Below are 18,175 nucleotides of genomic sequence, written 5' to 3'. Positions count from 1 at the left end.
AGTATATACTGTTCAGACTGACATAAGTGGGTATACATAGAACTGTATGTAAAACAGAACGCGTTCGCATTCTAATCGAACAGATTTTCAAAATTTCATCAAAAAAAAAAAAAAAAAAAAAAAAAAAATCGCGCGAATTCCGCCACCCACGCAGCAGCGCCACGAAGCCGGAGTCTCCTCTGGAATGTCTCGCGCCTCCGCTTCGATTCTGCTAGCCGGGTAACGGCACACGTCAGTGGCCGGCCGTTTGCGACACATTCAGCCGAGCGCGAGACCTCGCACGAGTTGGCAACAGCTCTGGCTCCTCCTCCTCCACATGCGTGTACACACTGAAAAAAAAGCTTGTTAAAATCAAATTTTTTTTTATTTGATTCTAGAAAATCATTTATTTGTATAGTACTAGACAAATATTTTCTTAAATTTAAACATTCCTATACAGCCCTAAAGAAGAAATATATGTTAGACTTTAATAAATATTTTTTACAATCAAGCAATAACAAAGTTGTTCTAAGCTAGTTAGAAGGTTGATAAAAAAGAAATTTTTGTACCGCGTAAAAAATATTTACTTACTCATAAAATATATTTTTTGAAAAGAGAAATATAGAAACCACCCTAAAATAAATTTTAATAAATATTTCATTGCATTTACAAAATAAATTGTGTATTCAAAGAAGGGAGATCTTGTCGTGAGTTCAACATATTTTGTATTTAAAAAATATTTATTAAAACGCAAAAAACATATGCTATAAAAAAAGAATGTAAAACAGCGTTTTAGAAAATAATTACTTGCAGACACAACTTTTTTTTTTATTTCAATAAAAGTAGATATTACCTTGACATTATTATATTTCGCATTTAGAGAATATTTATTAAAATACAAAAAATATATGCTATAGAAAGAAAATGTCAAGCTGCATTTTAGAAAATAATTACTTGCAGATACAACTTTTTTTTTTATTTCAATAAAAGTAGATATTACCTTGACATTATTATATTTTGCATTTAGAAAATATTTATTTAAACACAAAAAACATATGCTATAAAAGGAGAATATCGAATTGCATTTTAGAAAATAATTATTTGCAGATACAACTTTTTTTATTTCAATAAAAGTAAATATTGACTCAAAATTAGCATATTAATAAAATCAAATATTACCTTGACAGCCTATTTTGCATTCGGAAAATATTTATTGCATCGTAAAAATATGCTATAAAAAGAGAATATTGAGCTGTATCTAAGAACATACTTATTTGTAAAGGTACAACTTTTTTCTTAAAATAATAAAATAATTCAATTTAATAACAGTTTACTCAATATTTTCTTGTATCTATAAAAAAATGTAAAAACCTGTATAAAAACTAAATTTATAGAACAAATAAATTATTTAAAAAGAATATTAATAATGTGTGAAGAGGAAAATAATGAAAGAATTCGAATATAAAAACATTGAACTTAACTGAGAATTTATTAAAATTTTACAAAAGTATCCATACTATAAGATAATACATAACCTCTTTGGTCGGACATAATATGCACTTTATACGCATGGTAATCTATTAAATCTTTGTGTTTTAGAAACCCCCATTCATTGGTTTCTGATACTTCGTAACCACAAACGTGCGGATTCAAATCTTCCTTTAATTTATTGTAAATAAAACAAACCTCGTTTTCATTGATCAAAAATAAATATTTTATTTTCGCAAAGGAAATATTTAAATAATTTGCAGTGATATTTAAAACCATATCTGGCTCATAGCTTGTTCCATGAATTTTGATACATGAAAAACACAAATTTGAAAAACTTAGCGGTAAATACTCTTTAAACTTATTAAAATCAATAGATTTATCTAATTTATGCAATGAAGTCCCACAAGATATATTATCAGAAAATCCAATATTTTTAACTAATCTATGACAAAACTGTAACTGTTGTTTTATAGCTAAAGTAAGCGCAGGATTTTTTCGACTTGCTGTAGCTTTACTGGTTTCTTTAATCTGTTTATGTTTTGCTTCATACCGAATGCTGGACATGAATTTTAAAGGGCCGAATCTACGCATGATACGGGAATAATGAAGTAAATTATGGTGCTTGAATTTGAATGTACATTTGAACAAACCCCGATGTAATGTTAAATATTTAAAAACTAGTGTGTCAAAACCTTCGATTATCTCTGTAGTAATGGCATCAGCAATTGTTATCAGTATAATTTTTCGCAACATTAAATAAAGAGTCCAATATTTATTTTTTCGGGGTATTAAATCTCCGATAATCAAGCCTAAATTAAGGACAAAATTTAGCATTTCAGAAGCCGATAAAATAATTTCTTTTTTCTTAATTGCTTCCATTTTTAAAGGAGGTGGAAGGTTATTTGAATCATAGTTAAAACAGTTTATCCGTTCATTCAAAACATCAATCGTAAAAAACTTGTGTGTAATCAAGAAAACTTCAAGAATTTTTGCAATATCGTATCGGCATATGCCTTCAAGTAAATCATGCATTGGGTCTACTGAAAAATTTTGTGTAACGTGATAATTAGGAATTCTGTTAAATGCGCAATCTTCAAGTATACCAAAACTTTTTTCAGAACAGTATTGAGAATAGTTAGATTTTTCACGTAAATATTGCATTTTCTCTTTAGTGCGTTTTCTTAACTCAGATTTAGGCATAATACAAATACGACAACAGTATAATGAGTTAAAGCTTTTATTAAATCCAAGAATCGTGTTGAGTCCTAAGTTATCTCCAACAATATATGTCAAAATGAAAAAGATTCTTTTTTCTGTGCCATTAATATTAATCGAAATTCCTTTTGTTTCAAGGTTAACGAATTCATCTATTATTTTATTAAACATTTTATGATTTCCTAGAGTTTTGTGGTTGTCATATTTGTGCAACTGAAATACGAAAATATTTTCTAATTTACTTGAATATTGATTAGGTATAACCGGTATTGAAAAATAAGATGCACCAATTTTGTTGATCGTTTTATGTGTACCTAATGGATTATTAATTTCTACATCGTCAAAATATAAATTTAATGGAAGAACTATTTTATCTCCTTGATTCAAACAAATGTTTTTCCAAAATTCTCCTTTTATTACTGAGTCAATAAGTGGACTTTGTTTAATCTTTTCAATATGATTAACAATTGTAGAGAATACATTTGGCAATTCTAAAAATTTTTTTAGAACTGATTTGATAGGTATCACACTTATTGTATTTTTTTTTACTAAAATTCGGTACTTTTTTTCTTTTTTCCATATTTTAAAAAAGATTTAACTACAATTTGTATGGGTGAAAAATAACAGTCTATTTTTTTAAGAAACTCAAACGTTGAATGTTCAGTTTTAAATTTTTTGAATCCATTCTTTATGATTTTGGCCATATTACAGAATTCCGTTAAATTTTGAAATTTTGCCATTAAAATGTTCATACATTGGGCAATATACATCGTGCTCATATTAAAAATTATTTTATTCGTTAATTTTCTATTCATAGTACCGTAAGCATAAAGCTGAGTAACAAATGTTAAAGCGTAATGTAAAACCTTATTCGCGAAATCTTCTACTGTAACATTTTCTGTTACGTCAATAACTTTATCTTGTGGGACTTCATTAGCTTGTACGGAATGTAAATCCGAGAAATCGATTGAATCATAAGTCTCATTAGGAATATCATCAGGTATAACTAAATCGTGATTTAAGTTATTTATAGCTTGCTCATGAATTTCGATTCTTTCAGGTACATCATGTTTAACTTTTAAATGCCTTATCAATGAATATATATTACTAAACTTAGACGAACAATTTGCAACATTACATTGACATTCAAGGTACCGTAGTGTGTTGTGACTTACTTTTATATGAATTTTCAAAATTTCAAGCGATACGAATGTATCAGAGCAAAACACACAAGATATCATGTTGAACACTTAATATTATAAAATACTTTTTTGTACAGTCTTATATTTCTATACTTCGAAGTTTTTTATCTTATCTTATTTTAAATTAAGATTATATCACATATAATCATTAGATATTTAAAGTAAACAAATACTTTTTTGATTTGAAAAATGACGTTTATAAAAAAAAACAGTATTTACTTTTTAAGATGAGTCGTCGTTTTCACTTTCTGTATCGTCGTCACTGTCTTCTTCGTTTTTTTCTTCATCCTCTTCGTCTTTGGAATCATCATCAGCAGCATGCTTCTTTGTGCTCATCTTATCAACTAATTTGCTTGGTCCATGTTGAATGGAAGCTATCTCTTGATCATAAGGTAAATGAATTTGATAGATGCCTTTTTGGATTAATAACCACAAATGAGTACTGGCTGTTGGATACTCCAAATCAAAAACATGGAATGCTTTAAAGCATGTATCTAAGGCATGTAGTACTCCTCTAACTTTATATAACCTCTCGTCAATACACACATATGTATCCTGGACATCTTCAACTGATCCTATAATTATTATATACGGTTGAAGAGGCATTTTACGCTCAGATGCATACACTCTAGCTTTTTCTTTCACCAGTAGCATATCACTAGGGGTCTAAAATGTAAATAAAAGTTTATGAACATTTTATAGAGAATAATTGCATGAATATAAAAACGCAAAAACAAAAATCAGCTTTAACAAATTTGTAAAAATAAATTGAAAATTGTACATACACTTGCTATCTTAAAAATGCTCTCTTTTGAAAGTCCTATCGATGGCCTGAAGGATTCTTTGTTGATCTTCTTCATTTGCTTAGGTGGGTACAAGTGCGCAATTAAACTTAAACTCATAAGCACCATCGCATCTGTATCATACATAAGAATAACTTAGATTTGATTTTATAAAAAAAAAATTAATAATAACAATATGTGATAAAAATTTCTTACTTTCAGAGATATTCTTAGAAGCAAGTTTTTGTTCCAAGCTGACAGCGGTTGAATCTCTTTGATTCACTTGCGAATTTTTTCTCAAAATGTCAAAGAACTTTTTCCAAAGTTCTATATTTAATAACATTTTTGTGAGCTTCAAGTACTCAAAATCAATACTTATCAATTCATATCCTTGGACATGCTCGTATAATTTCCAGGATTTATAAAAATTGGTTAAATTTTTATCTTTTGAGTTTTTAAACTCGTCGCAACGTATTTTGCAGGTTTTTTTCCAATGCTCAATTACGAGTTCCCATGGTACAACATTAACGGATAACCAATCCACACTTTCTTGAATTGAAGCTTGATCATTAGATTCTAAAAATTTTTAACTCAATTTTAGACTGCATTAAACAATTTCTACAATTACTAATAATTACTAAATAATTACCATTAGCAGTCTGCGTTATCTTATCTTTATCATCCTTTTCTTTGAGTAATAATTTGGATAATTTCGTTTCTTCGTGTTTTCTGTTTCTAAACATACTCATTAATTTTCCACCTGATGGTTTTGATCGATTTTGACCACCTGATTTTGTTACGTTTTTAATTTTGGAAACAGGGGGTCTGTAATATACTGACTCTACTTCTGTAGGAAATTTTTTTACAATCATCTTAGCAAGAACTGCTGCAGTTTCGTTCCTCAACCTACCATATTTACAAAATCAATAAAATAATAAATTAATGTTTAAACGACTAAAAAAAAAAAATAATAAAACAAAAATTCCACCTTATTTTTCTATTGACTAAGTCAGTGATAATGACATTGCAAACCTTACTTCTGTCGCTATTCTCTAGCTCATTCTTGAGTTCATATTTTCGAACTACTTGTCTACCTAAATCACTTTCTTCAAACAAGGTATCCAAAGGTTTCATTGTTTCTACAGCAAAAACGCTGTTGCTTAAAGGTTTGTTTATAACGATGCTATTATTTTCTTCGTTGGAAACCTTTTTAGCTGGAGGACCTGAGCTACTAGCATTATCATGATTTCGTTCTTTCTAGAATAAAAAAAATTTATTCAATTTTAAAGAACCTCGACGGTAATTCCAAGCAAACGAAAAATATAAAGGACACTATGGTGAATTTGTAATAATTCAAGTAAAAAATACAACAATGGACTACCTCCAAATAATGTTTTGTTTATCGCGCAATTGCTTACCCTTTTTTTACTTGCTTTTTCACTGCTACCTTCATTAGACTGATTTTTATTAAAATTCTTATTCCAAAAATCGAGAAATACAGCTCGATCACCTATGGCTGGTATCAAGGCGTTTATTAAAGTTTCATTCATTTTTGGTAAGATACCCATAGTTATCTTGTTATCTGAGAAAAAAATATTTTTTTTTGAAATGACACTGAATTGCCCTTAACGAAATTTTAATTAAACGTAGTTTATAATATGCCATTAATAGAAGAATTTTTATCATAAAAAACATTGATCTGATCCCATTTATTACGATTCAATAATTTGTATTTACTAAAGATTTTAAGGATAAAAAATATTTTCTAAATTTCAATAAACATTTACAATTGTTTAGTAAACACACGTGCACATTATTAGTCATAATTTGTATTTACTAACGATTTTGAAGTAAATAGTTTCTAAATTTTAGTCATTATTTACTATTATCTAGTAAACCCATGCATTCGTTATTATTAATTTACTATGAATTAAAATGTAATTATGTGAGATAAGTACTGAGGGCCCCGTAAAGATCACTAAAATACAAATCCAACATTGATTTCCCTAATTAAATAAACGAAAAAAGAAAAGCACGGTTGTTGGTGGTTACTAGATCGCAAATATTTTTTTGAATTTAGTAAATCTTTGTTAAAAGCTAGGTTTTTGTTTATGCCGGTGTCTGAACAAGTTAGTCATTATATATTTTAAGAACAACTTACGTTTGAAAGTTTCCACCAAATCTTCCAGCCCTAAATCGTCCAATATTTTAATAACCTCTTCGTCCGCCATGGTTCCTTTGTTCCTATGATTGGCGCCTCCAATACGTTCTCGGTATTTCTGTCCTTTCGTAAAGCGTTGTTACTCGGCAAAATATAAAAAGCCTTTGCACGCGTGAGCAACTAGCAGGTCGGTAACCATCTTTGTGTTCGGCGACGTTGGCGGTAAAGTCTCGACGAGCCGAGCGAATAAGGCGAATCCGCGGCAACGTGTTCGGCGCCGTTGGCGGTTGCTACCTAGCGACTGTTCATCCGGCTACGGCGTCTCGCTCATGCTGCGTCATCGAGTACGGCACGGACAGTGATTGGCTGGCGAGATTTGCAGCAGCCAATAGCAATATTTCTCGTTCGTCGTCAGACATAAGCGGCGAATGTATACATGCGTGCGAAGTTAAAGGTACCTACATAAGTACCACCCGGTACATGTATACCTTGCAAGCGAGATGAGCATGGAACGATTGCGGTTGTTGTGATAACAGTTCCGCGAATGTGACATAACAGAAATTCCGTGTCCGATTATTAAAACAGAATAATTTTTTAATTTAATTAGTATGATTAAGCAAATAAATATTTACTTCTACCAAGTATATCAAGTGCTTTCGAATGATAAATTAAAAAAATATTGTTTAAATTCCAATATTAGATTTCATAAAAAAATGTTGAAAAAAAAGAAATAACTGTGTTTGGTTAACAATAAATTTTAACTTACATCAAGTTGAATATTTGTTAAAAACAAATAAATATTTTGGCTGTAACATCTTAATTATTCAAAAATTTATTTTCTTTACGATAACAAATATTTCTTATGATCAAGTAAATATTTATTTGCATAATAGTATTTATAAAAATGCATATTTTAAAGTTAAAATGCTTTGCCCTAAAAAATATTTTGTTGCAACAGAAAAAATAAATATTTACTATAATAAAAAATTTACTAATTTTTACTAATTATTTTTTAATTACAAATTTGTCAATGTTAAAAATATATTTATTAAATTCAAAACATTCGCCATACAATTTAAGTAAATCATTTACTAAGTAGTTATTGAATGCATTTTAGTAAATTGGTCTTATGGATTTTAAAAAGTCATTTATTATATTTAAGAAAAGTATATTTATCTTAAGTAAATCTATGCTTGATTTCAATACATTATTTTTGGCGGAAAAATCAAGTAAACTGAAGAAAATATTTACTAATATTAAAATTTCGGTATTGAAAACAAATAAATATTTTTTACTTTTAAAAAATCCAATTTTTAAAAAATATGCATACTTAAATGCAATAAGCTTTTTTTTCAGTGCACGTACACGCGCACACTCGCCGCCGCCCCCGCTACATCCCTCGATATATACCTATGTATATAGACGCAAGCGGGCACTTATCGCCGGAGCGGAAAAAAGCGGCAGTCGAGGAGCGCTATTGAGACGCGAGAGAATGTGCAGTCGTACGGCTGCACTCGATGCGCGCAGTGCAATTAATGCCTTAACATACACCCGAGCGTTATCACGAGTATTATATCTCTTATCTTTAGCCGAAACCGCAGATTTCGAACGATCAACAATACGTATAAATTGAGATTAAAAAAAGCGTTCTTTCGGCAAAGCTCACGCGGAAACTTTTCTCACCCACGTGCTATATACTCAGGCCAAGTGGCCCGTTCTCTCTCACTCAGGCGATATCAAACACAGGTTCGGCGTCATCCGCGCGCGCGGAGCAAGACTGTATCCGTTCTCTATACTTGTGTGTCGGCACGTCCGGAGCGTGTTTTTCGCAGCAGCGGGCGGCGCGTTTATCGTAAAATTCGGAATGTTAATTGTCGTTAATAAAGCGGCCCGCATGTTGCTGTGGCAACGGCTAGCAGAGCCGCGAAGAGGCTGTCGCGGCCGAGCGCTTTGTGTTTACGTGTGTGTATGTATATACAAAGAGAGGGAGAAAGAACGGACGGGGGAAAGGGAGAGATGTAAAAGTCGCCGCGGGAGGGAAAAAAGGGGCGTCACGGGGGGCCTTGATAAGGCAGACAGCACTATTGATGCAGCGAAGCGGCAGTGTGTATCTGTACGATGTGTATGTGTAAGAGTGCCGATGTGTTTGGGTCTCGAGAGAGGGATATACGAGAGATTGAGATACTTGGCGCGAGGCTCTTTTTGCTCGGGTTGGATTATCGGAAGGCGGGTTCGATTGCGTTGCGGAGTTTAATCTTTCTGTAAGATATGGGTTTTAGATGTTGCTTTTCGTTTTTTCTAAAGTTACCTCTGAGCTTTTCTAAATAAAGTTAAAAAAAAAAAATTGTAGTAGGCTCTCAATTGACATTATCTTTGATTAGATTCGCTGATCTTTGTCACTGGCTGATAACGCGCTGTAAATCGTTATGACTGCGGCCACAGCTAAAAATCACGAAAGAAACTGTTTATCGTAAATAGACGTTGAAAGCTGTACTCAGCGAAAGAATGACAAGCAACTTTCCTTTCGCAGCCGAGTCATCAAACTCGAAAAAAATCATCGAATCCAATCCACAACCTCCCTCTCAAACAAAAGCAATACCTTGCTTTCTCCTCAAATCCAGCCGCACACACAGCTCGGAACCATCGCACAGCCTCTGATGAAATCCCAAATCTCAATGACTGCTCCCCCCTAGTCATCGAGCGAGCTTCAGCCGCGAACTATGCATCCCCCATAGCTCGATGACTCGGGCAATAGGAAACAATGCGCTGCCTATCTCGCGCAGCAAGTATTCCTACCGGCGACTCTCTCTCTCTCTCTCCCGCACTCTCTCCCTTTCCCCGACGATGATTCTAATCGACCCCCACCGAATCATCGTCGGCGTCATCGGCATCATCAGGCTCACCTCGCAGCGGCCGTCGTGTCAGCCGAAAAGTCCACGGCTCTCCGCGCACCAGGAGGTGGCATACACCGCCGCGGCGAAAGCACTTTTCGGCAGTCGTGCTATATATATCGAACGCGGCTGCAGAGAGAAAGAGACAGAGCTCGCTTATCCCCCCCCTGGCTTCACCACCACCTCCTCCTCCTCCTCCTACGGTATACTCTCACTCGGCGTACATGTGTTTGTGTGAAAGAGAGAGAGAGAGAGAGAGAGAGAGAGAGAGAGAGAGAGAGAGATTCCGAGAGAGAAAGAGAGAGTGGTCTAGAGAGAACTCTACGTGGCTGATGGTTCCCTGCCGCCGGCGTTGTCCGGCGCGTTGCCGAAATTCGCCGATGATTGATGGGCTATTTGGCCCGGGCCAAACCCGCCTCTCTCTCTCTTTCTCTCTCTCTCTCTCTCTCGCGACGCACACGGAATCCATCTCTCCCAACTCTACGGCTAAACATAGACGCACACTCGCGCTGTATCGAGACGCGTCGCGCTGCACCTGTGCGTGCATTGTGTCTCACCTGTGTGTACAGCCATATACCCTCCGCTCTCACGTCCGACTGACGATGACGATGACTCGGGGGATGAAAAAACGAGAGAAAGAGAGAGAGAGAGCGCGCGCGCGCGGGATGCTGCGAGAGTGCCGCGGCGGATTTCGGGACAGGAGTGCAGGACGTCGCGCTGGTGTTGCTGCCGCTGCTGCTGCGGAGGCTGGGAGAAAGAGCGAGAGCTTGTGTGTGTGTGTGTGTGTGTGTGTGTGTGTGTGCGCGCGAGTGGAGAAAGGGGAACGCAGAGATGCGAGGGAGAGGGGAGCCGCATATACGAATTCAAAAAGTTGCGCTCTTAAATTTTCGATGAAAATTCTTTGGAAAGTAAAACTTTCGGTTACACGCTTAGCTATGATTCTCGCGGACTGCGCGATATTTTTTGAATTCGTAATCAGCGAATTATACAGTGCGCTCGCTCGGAATTTTTTTATATCACGCACTCGTACAATAAAGCTCTACCCCACAGCGCATAAATTTAAAGTTTAAAAATTAAAATTCCCGTCGCCTCATTTAAACTAGCTCCATAAATCGCGAGAACAGCAGTAAAATGATTCATGCGGCTTGTTTGCGAACTTCTCTGCTCCTGCACACACACCCCCGCGAAAAAACAATCCCGCAGTAGCCCACATACTCAAATCTACGTTATATACTTTCTCTGCAGCGCTCAAAACTCCAAAATTCGCGCACAGGCCGGCAATTTCGAAACAACGGCGCCGCGTCGCTACTCCGCACACAATAGTTCCAACGAGAAGCCAAGCCGATAACGTAATTCCGAACACGCGATATCGCGGCCGGCGCATCCAACTGCAACGCGAGCCCCATAGAGCAAGCAAAACGCTCTTATTCGACAAATCCTATTTCGACGATTCGCCACCACCGCCGCCGCTGCACATCTCTCCGGTGCAGCGCACGCGAGAAGTAATGGCCAGTTTCGGACTTCAAAGGACGACGAGGAGGCGAGAGAATCGGAGCTGGGACGAGCGAAATTACAGAGAGAGGCTAGCTGGACAAGAGATGCACTACTGCGGCAACGGCTCTTACGCGCGCGTATATGCGCGAGCCATTTGCATGGCTAATGGTGGAGACGAAGCTCGGCCCTAATGAGCCGCGAGATAGCGGACGATTAGCGCTGCTGCTGCTGCTGCACACAGGTGCGCGCTTTGCGGCTTATGGCCTGGCATATCGCGTTTCCGGAGCGGCCTCTGGCTTGTGACGGCTTGAATGCGCGCCCCGGGATGTGCTGGAAGACTTTTTCGCGCTGGTTTTAAATTCGCGAGTGCGCGCTTTTTTCCAGCTGCGCCGGCGACGACTTTGCATAGATAGGAGTTTGACGCTCTGTTCTTCTTTATTCAGCTACTGCGACGGATTTCGGATGGATTAAGCGCGAGTTATCTGGGATGATTTGTTTGATGCTGATAAAGTGTGCACGGAATGAATGTGAAATCGTATTTAGAGTCTAATATACTTATAGGTGTTCAGTGAGAAAAAGATCGCGCGAGCATTGTCGAAAAGTACCTCTAGCCCGGCTTTGCTTCCCTTATCTTGGAGACGCTTATGGGTGACGTGTGACGGTTATAAATATACGTCCGTACATAGCGATACTCGAAAAAGGGCGCTCATGAGTTCCTGGTATGTCGAAATATGTTTCTACACTACTATCTCAATAAAGTGAGTACCGCCACTACCACGACGTCTGCTCGAACTCTTCGTCGCAACTGTACGCGTATAATCGGGAAATTCATTGTTTAGGATACTATTTTGTTGATAATGATATGCTTCAACGGTTGAGCTGGAATAAATTTTATAATCGCGACACGGGCATAATTTGCAATTTCATAATGCATTGAGTAAATACATCGTTAGATTATTATTAGTTTTGTTCTAATTACTATAGTAAAATTAAAAGCGATTCTTTGATGAAACTTTAAATCAGTCCGTGCTAATGAATCTTCTTGATATACAGTAGTATATTATTTGAATGATAATCATACTCGGTAAGCAGATAATTATAATTAACAGCAAATCAGCGAAGCTAACTGCAAGCCCATCCATCAATCGCAAACTCATTAAACAGCGCAATCATCCCGAACAGCTAGCGATCAAATCTCTTGAAAATAAAAGTCAACGTGCTCCAGGCAAGTATCCTCGCAATATCGTAATTGCGCATTACCTGTGCCGCCAATCCCCTCCACACACATACATACAGTCGTATACATAAGTAGCTAACCAGCAACGAAGAGGGGGACGAAATAAAAGTGGCGATAAGAGGCTTGCCGTCCCGCAGCGCTGTAGCTCTGTCTCTCTCGCGTACTTGCGCTTCATGACTCGTGACGTAACGCACGTAATTGTCTGCAGTACATGCACCCGGGACATATACGGGCTAGGAGCCTGATGCCTTTGAGAGAGAGAGAGAGAGAGCAGAGCAGAGCGCGTGAGGAGAGCCCGCCCGCCAGTATGTCCGCCCGCCGGGGCTTGTCTTGTACTTGTGTATATGTATCTCGGTGTCGTGTGTAGGTACACTGGCTGCACGAGTGTGGAGCTCTTTTTACAGCACTGGCTCAGGTGAGATGCCCGACTCGCGGTTCAAGGTCGAGGAGAGCAGGCACGCGTGCAGCGTTCTGCGAAGAGAGTTGCGTGCGACTGAGGCTGCGCCCGTGATTTTTTACCACGGTATTTGAGGATGCACTTTTACCTTGGTTCATCTATTGTACTAGATGCAGTAGAATCAGGCATTGATTACGTGCTAGCAACGATTGCTGATTCGATTATGAATAAGTCTTTTAAGATCGGATGTGTAAGAAACAGGGCATAATTGCACAAAATAGAAAATTTGCATAATATCTATTGTACGTTATTGTCTGTAACCACTCCATAGACCAGAAGTGTTGTCTTTCCTAATCCTGGCTCTATATACTAGCATTGGAAGCCATGAAATCGAAATGCTACCCTCTCAAATAAAATATACGTGTATTCGCATATTGATTGAAATTTTAAAATAAAGTCATACCTGTGATTGATTCCTTTCATAATGTGCTTATAAGTGGGGTTTATAGTAATCCTTTACGGATACATATTGTCTGTTCATTTCTACTGATATTGTTCTTTTATAAGGTACATTAATAATTAATTACCCTTAAACGCTGAAAAAAAAATAGAATTCACTTAAAATTCAATAAAATTTATTGCTAGTTTAAATTGTGTTTCCCTATTTACCTTCAGACATTTAAATACACTTGGTCTCGCACTCGATTTTCAGAAGCGTGGCTCCAGCCATCGTTATCACCAGTACAAATCTAAAAAAATAATAACAATATGTAGAATTAAAAGCGCTCTCATTGCACTTCTTTTACAATGCCACCTTCTCGACGACATGCTTCGCGCGGGAAGTTCGAGTACGCGCGAGAGCGTACCAGCTACTACCTCCTGTTCGCCTGATAAAATCGTGACGAGCCGCAGATGACTCGCGCAGTCCGGAATGCGCGGATACGTACTCGAGCGGCCAACGCGCAGCTGAGCCTCCGCCTCGTGTTATTTTCCTGCCTCCCACCGCGAGACGACGTGACTCTCTCGCCGCTGTTGCGCACACGCGATCTTAGAGGTTAGGTCTAGCGTCGAACGTGTTTGGAAACTGATTTTGGAAGAGATTGAAGTAATTCGGATTTTTGGTCGAGAAATTATTCTTGTTTTGGAAACTTGGAGAATGTAGTATCTCGGAAGTGATTACACAGGATTAGGAAAAATTTGATTTTGACGTTAATAATAAGCGGCGTGGAACCTGCAGTGTGATGATGATTCTAGCTTTACATTTGGGTAAGTCAAAGTGTTGTTGCTTTGATTAGATTTAAAACGAATTTAGTCATTTTACTAGAACAGATGTTTTATAAATTGAATTTACATATATTGATTTCATATTTATCATTTATTATCGTTGTGTATCATATAATAAATAATTTCAGGATAAAAGAACGAGTAGTATCCATTCAAAGTGAACAAGCTTGATAATCAATAAAAATGGCAGATAATAATGAAAGATGCTTAAACATCATAGAAAGAATATTTTCTAACTGGACAGCGCTAAGAATGGCTGTAGAGCATGGCATGGGAAGTACTGAACAGGCCCGTAACTTTTGTGAATATGTGGCAGAAATATTAAGAATAAACGAGAAGCTAGATCAGTTGGACCTTGCTGCAGAACTAGAAGATTACATGGATGCTGAATTTCATACGCAATTAGAAGACGACAGTGAGAAGCAAGTGGCAGAAGAAATTCATCGACTCCATTATTTACTTTTAAACGATGTTGAAAAATTGGACAGTGAAATTTTAAAGTTACCTGAAGTTAAACCGTGGATTGTTAAAAAGACTGAAACAGTTCGCAAAGTATTAGATGAAGCAGAAGGTAATGACGATGAAGATGATGAAGGTACTAATGTACCAAGAAATAAAATGGAAGTAGATGACGATGGTTTTGCGTTAGTTACCAGGAAGAGAAGATAGGAATATAGAACTGTAAATATTTCTAATTTGTAACTCTTTCAGACTAGCACACTTAAATAATAATGGTAGATCAATCATGCACAGTGCGAGTAGTAAATTTATTGTTATTCTGAACGAGTTAAAATATAATAACTATGATCACTATGTGCTCCACAATATTTGTCATACCTAAAAGAATTCTATGATAGACGTATCATTGGTCATTATGTAAAAACTCGTATTAGAGTTTTGACACCGCTTGTTGCTGGACAATTATAATATATAAGTTGCTCAATGACGTTTTGAATATTGTTAAATAAATCTAAAACACTATCGAAAATTAAACTTTAGTATCGATAAATTAATACCAAGATATGCATGTAAATAATTTTAGTTATTTTTCGCCATACTTATATTTATAAAAATATAAGAATAAGTTAGATTATTTGTACAAAGAACTACCGTATCGACATAACTTTTAGTTATTTTTCCCCAAAAAATGTATGTATATACCATTACTTATTGTATCAATTCCCTACCCAATCCCAAACACAAGTTTGTCATTCTATAATCTACAGCCGGCAGCCAGCACGCGTGCAAGTAAAACAAGTAAGTGCCCTATATATACAATTGCTTGAAAAGTCGCTGATGCGCATGCGCGAGTCTAACGCACAGCAGTAACAGCTGTGGTGTTCGCGTAAGCCTCCCACCTACAACCGTATAAGGAGCCCGCGCTTCTATCAGGCGAGTATAACTTAGGAGAAGCACGGCTTACCAGCTCCACACGGCGCATGTTCCCTTACCACTCAGACCACGTGTTCCGAGTCAGTGTTTCTCGGCCTGCTCGTAAACACAGCGTTAGCTATATCTGTATAGCCGCCATACACGCAGTGACGCAGATATATAGAGCAGTACTGTGCTTACCCTCTATTGGCGGTAGAAGCGCCGGCTGTTCGTATTATGGTAGAGCTCTTGGGACGTTCTGTTTGCCGGGGAGCCTCGAGTCCAGTTTAGAATGCACGTGGTCGCCTCGCGGTTAAATCGCGAGCTGTGTCCCCTTGAGTAATAAGTAAGTGCGGCTGTATAGGCTCAATGCAGAGAGTGCGGCGAGCGAGTGAAAAGTCGCAGGTGGATGCCGCTCTGCAAAAGAAATTAGATTTTTCATAAAACCGAATTTTCAAATAAAGTCACTATAGATTTGCACGTTGGCAGCTGCTATTACGTTGATGAAAAATAGAGCACGACTCAATTAAGTAAATGGACAAAATCACTTGGTCGCGGTACTTTATTTTTTCACAATTTGTCAAAATTTTTTACGTGAACGAAAATCGCAAAATTGAAGCGATTTTCGTTATAAAACTTATAAACTTGATAATTGAGTTTAAAATATACCTTTATTACCGTAATGTACTATATTTTCGACTCGCATCCTCAGCAGTTCATATATACCGAGTGAGAACCATCAGTCAAGAGGAGACTGCAGTGTCATCCTCCGAGTTCCGACAGTCTCTCCAACTGACGGTTGACGATGGCTGACATTCTATGGACAAAAATCGCTATTTACTAAAACTCGTTGATTCCTGTGCCAATATACCTACAACAATTATCTCATCTGAAAATTTCCTCGAGAAAAATGCTCAACCAGTCACGTCTAACTATAGAAAACAGCAAAAGCCGCGCGGGAAATCGCCAAGCGCGACGCCATTTTTTCCTACTCCCCGCAACAAAGCAACAAGAGAAAAACGCAGTAAATCCGCGGGAAATTGCCAAACCGTCGCGATTGGCCGCTAAAACTTCTACGCGCAAGTCCGCTCCCACTCTCGCGTCACGCAACACAACTGTACCCCACACACACACACACAGAATATATATATAGATACATCGACGTCGGCCGATTATTATCGGATATTAATAAAGCCTCGCCACGGCACAGCTTACTCGTCGACTTTTTCGCTGCTGCTGGTAGCCTGGTGTCGAATCCGCGAGACACGGAGCTCTCGCGTCGACGTTCCTTCGGCGTCGTGCTGCACCGTCTTCTCGACGGCCGCCGCCAGTAGGACGACCTGTACGCGTGTATGCATATGTATGTGATACGTACGTGCACTGCATGAACATCGGCGAGGGAGAGAACGCGTCCGGACGCTGTAGCCGCGAGAGTCGTTGACACGCGCCGGAAGACTCCTCACCTGCCCATCAAAAGACGCAGAGTCGTCCACGGTGGCTAACGCGCTGCTAGGAAGTCAGGAGCTCGAGAAGGCTCGCGGGCGGCGGGAGACTGCGCCGGGCGCCAGATTGTGACTGGCGGTTTGACGGTTGCGGCACGCGTCACGTGACTGGAGTTCTCGGAATATTCGTATTCTGTTGGAGGATTTCGTTGAGTTTGCTTGTTTTGTTGCAATTATTAAATTTGGGGATAGGTTATTGATAGAATTTTAGTAATTTTGGTGCAACAGTAGTCGTTATTTATTGTATTTAACGGAAAAACGAGAATATTCAAAGTACCTCGCAAATATACCAGATAGCGCTACTATAGCTGTTTAACGTACGAACATCTAATAGTTTCATAAAAATCTTTGCAAAGATCAAGAACTATGCAAAATTAATGTCGAAAAATGCCAAACAAAAGGCATTGATTCTTTCATGACGGTTGTGTGACGGCGCAGTCGGTAATATCGCTGGCTACACTCACCACTCGTCGAAAGTGTACATACAACCACGGTATACACTCGCACGTCGATATGTTAGCCTGGTACGCTCTTGGCGAAATGTGGACGCCTTTCGGGAACGCTTTTTCTTCGCATCTTTTGGTGGCTCTCATGCCTTCGGCGCATATGCTGGGGCCTTTTGCTTTCGATTGCACCGCTGCAATCGGCTTCTGCGCTTTGTCGTCTCTTTCTCTTACCAGAGCTGCGAGTTGGCTCGATGAAGGCGGTTTTTTCAGGCTCTCGATGGTCGATTGTTGCGGATTTTTTTCCGGAGAGGAGTGGCTCGTTGAGGAGCCGAGCGTTGATTTTAAAGTTTTTTGCAAACTGTTGGAATTGGTGGGGACACGGGTTCGAACAACTGTGTTTGTAGTGGAATTTCCGGTATTATTTGAGGGAAAAGTTGAAAGAATAATTGTAGCACTTGTGTAGTGCGGATTCATATGTTTTGATGGGGAATGTTTTTTATAATGATTTATTTGCGAATAATATTTATGATTGGCAAATTTTTTATTTGTTTATTGTTCAACAATAATTTACAAAGATTTGAATTTCACTGATGTGCAAACATGAACTTTATCAAAATCAAAATAACGTTACATGAATAAGATCAAAATGTCGGTGAAATTACGTATTAATAATAATTATTTGTTTTATAAAATATGATTCTGTTGTCATTAGTAATAATATCA

At 37.7% G+C, this 18,175-nt stretch overlaps 2 protein-coding genes across 8 annotated transcripts; one reads left to right on the top strand and one right to left on the bottom strand.

The window, feature by feature from the left end:
- Positions 1-1,445: 1,445 nt before the first annotated feature.
- Positions 1,446-17,060, bottom strand: LOC103315932. Of its 7 annotated transcripts, XM_031927299.2 has the most exons (12): positions 16,880-17,060; positions 16,174-16,321; positions 15,706-15,921; positions 13,519-13,598; positions 13,313-13,445; positions 6,831-7,318; positions 6,088-6,251; positions 5,658-5,926; positions 5,319-5,575; positions 4,886-5,245; positions 4,673-4,803; positions 1,446-4,553 (listed from the first exon to the last, which is right to left on the bottom strand). In XM_031927299.2, exons 6-12 carry the CDS (start codon positions 6,898-6,900, stop codon positions 4,110-4,112), a joined length of 1,695 nt encoding a protein of 564 aa, XP_031783159.1. In that variant the 5' UTR covers positions 6,901-7,318; positions 13,313-13,445; positions 13,519-13,598; positions 15,706-15,921; positions 16,174-16,321; positions 16,880-17,060; the 3' UTR covers positions 1,446-4,109. The 7 variants fall into 7 exon arrangements, with proteins under 7 accessions (XP_031783159.1, XP_032453811.1, XP_032453812.1 ...); XM_032597920.1 differs by having other exon boundaries at positions 6,831-13,445; XM_032597921.1 differs by having other exon boundaries at positions 6,831-13,445; positions 16,183-16,321.
- On the top strand, positions 13,923-15,076 carry Tsr2 (TSR2, 20S rRNA accumulation, homolog). The gene is given in 2 exon segments (NM_001142342.2): positions 13,923-14,115; positions 14,262-15,076. A coding segment is annotated over 1 exon segment (486 nt). The 5' UTR covers positions 13,923-14,115; positions 14,262-14,316; the 3' UTR covers positions 14,803-15,076.
- Positions 17,061-18,175: the final 1,115 nt, after the last annotated feature.

This window comes from Nasonia vitripennis, chromosome 3 (assembly GCF_009193385.2).
Source record: "Nasonia vitripennis strain AsymCx chromosome 3, Nvit_psr_1.1, whole genome shotgun sequence".
NCBI classification, from domain to species: Eukaryota; Metazoa; Arthropoda; class Insecta; order Hymenoptera; family Pteromalidae; genus Nasonia; species Nasonia vitripennis.
This window is presented reverse-complemented; position numbering and strand designations above follow the sequence as displayed.

What these genes read in the sequence shown, in the direction of transcription:
- LOC103315932 (XM_032597920.1), bottom strand. Translation starts at nt 6,900, where the DNA reads ATGGCGGACGAAGAGGTTATTAAAATATTGGACGATTTAGGGCTGGAA. An exon ending in TTTGGTGGAAACTTTCAAAC is followed by an intron (nt 6,252 to 6,830) that starts GTAAGTTGTTCT and finishes TTTTTTTCTCAG; the next exon opens with ATAACAAGATAACTATGGGT. An exon ending in TTAGTCAATAGAAAAATAAG is followed by an intron (nt 5,576 to 5,657) that starts GTGGAATTTTTG and finishes TAAATATGGTAG; the next exon opens with GTTGAGGAACGAAACTGCAG.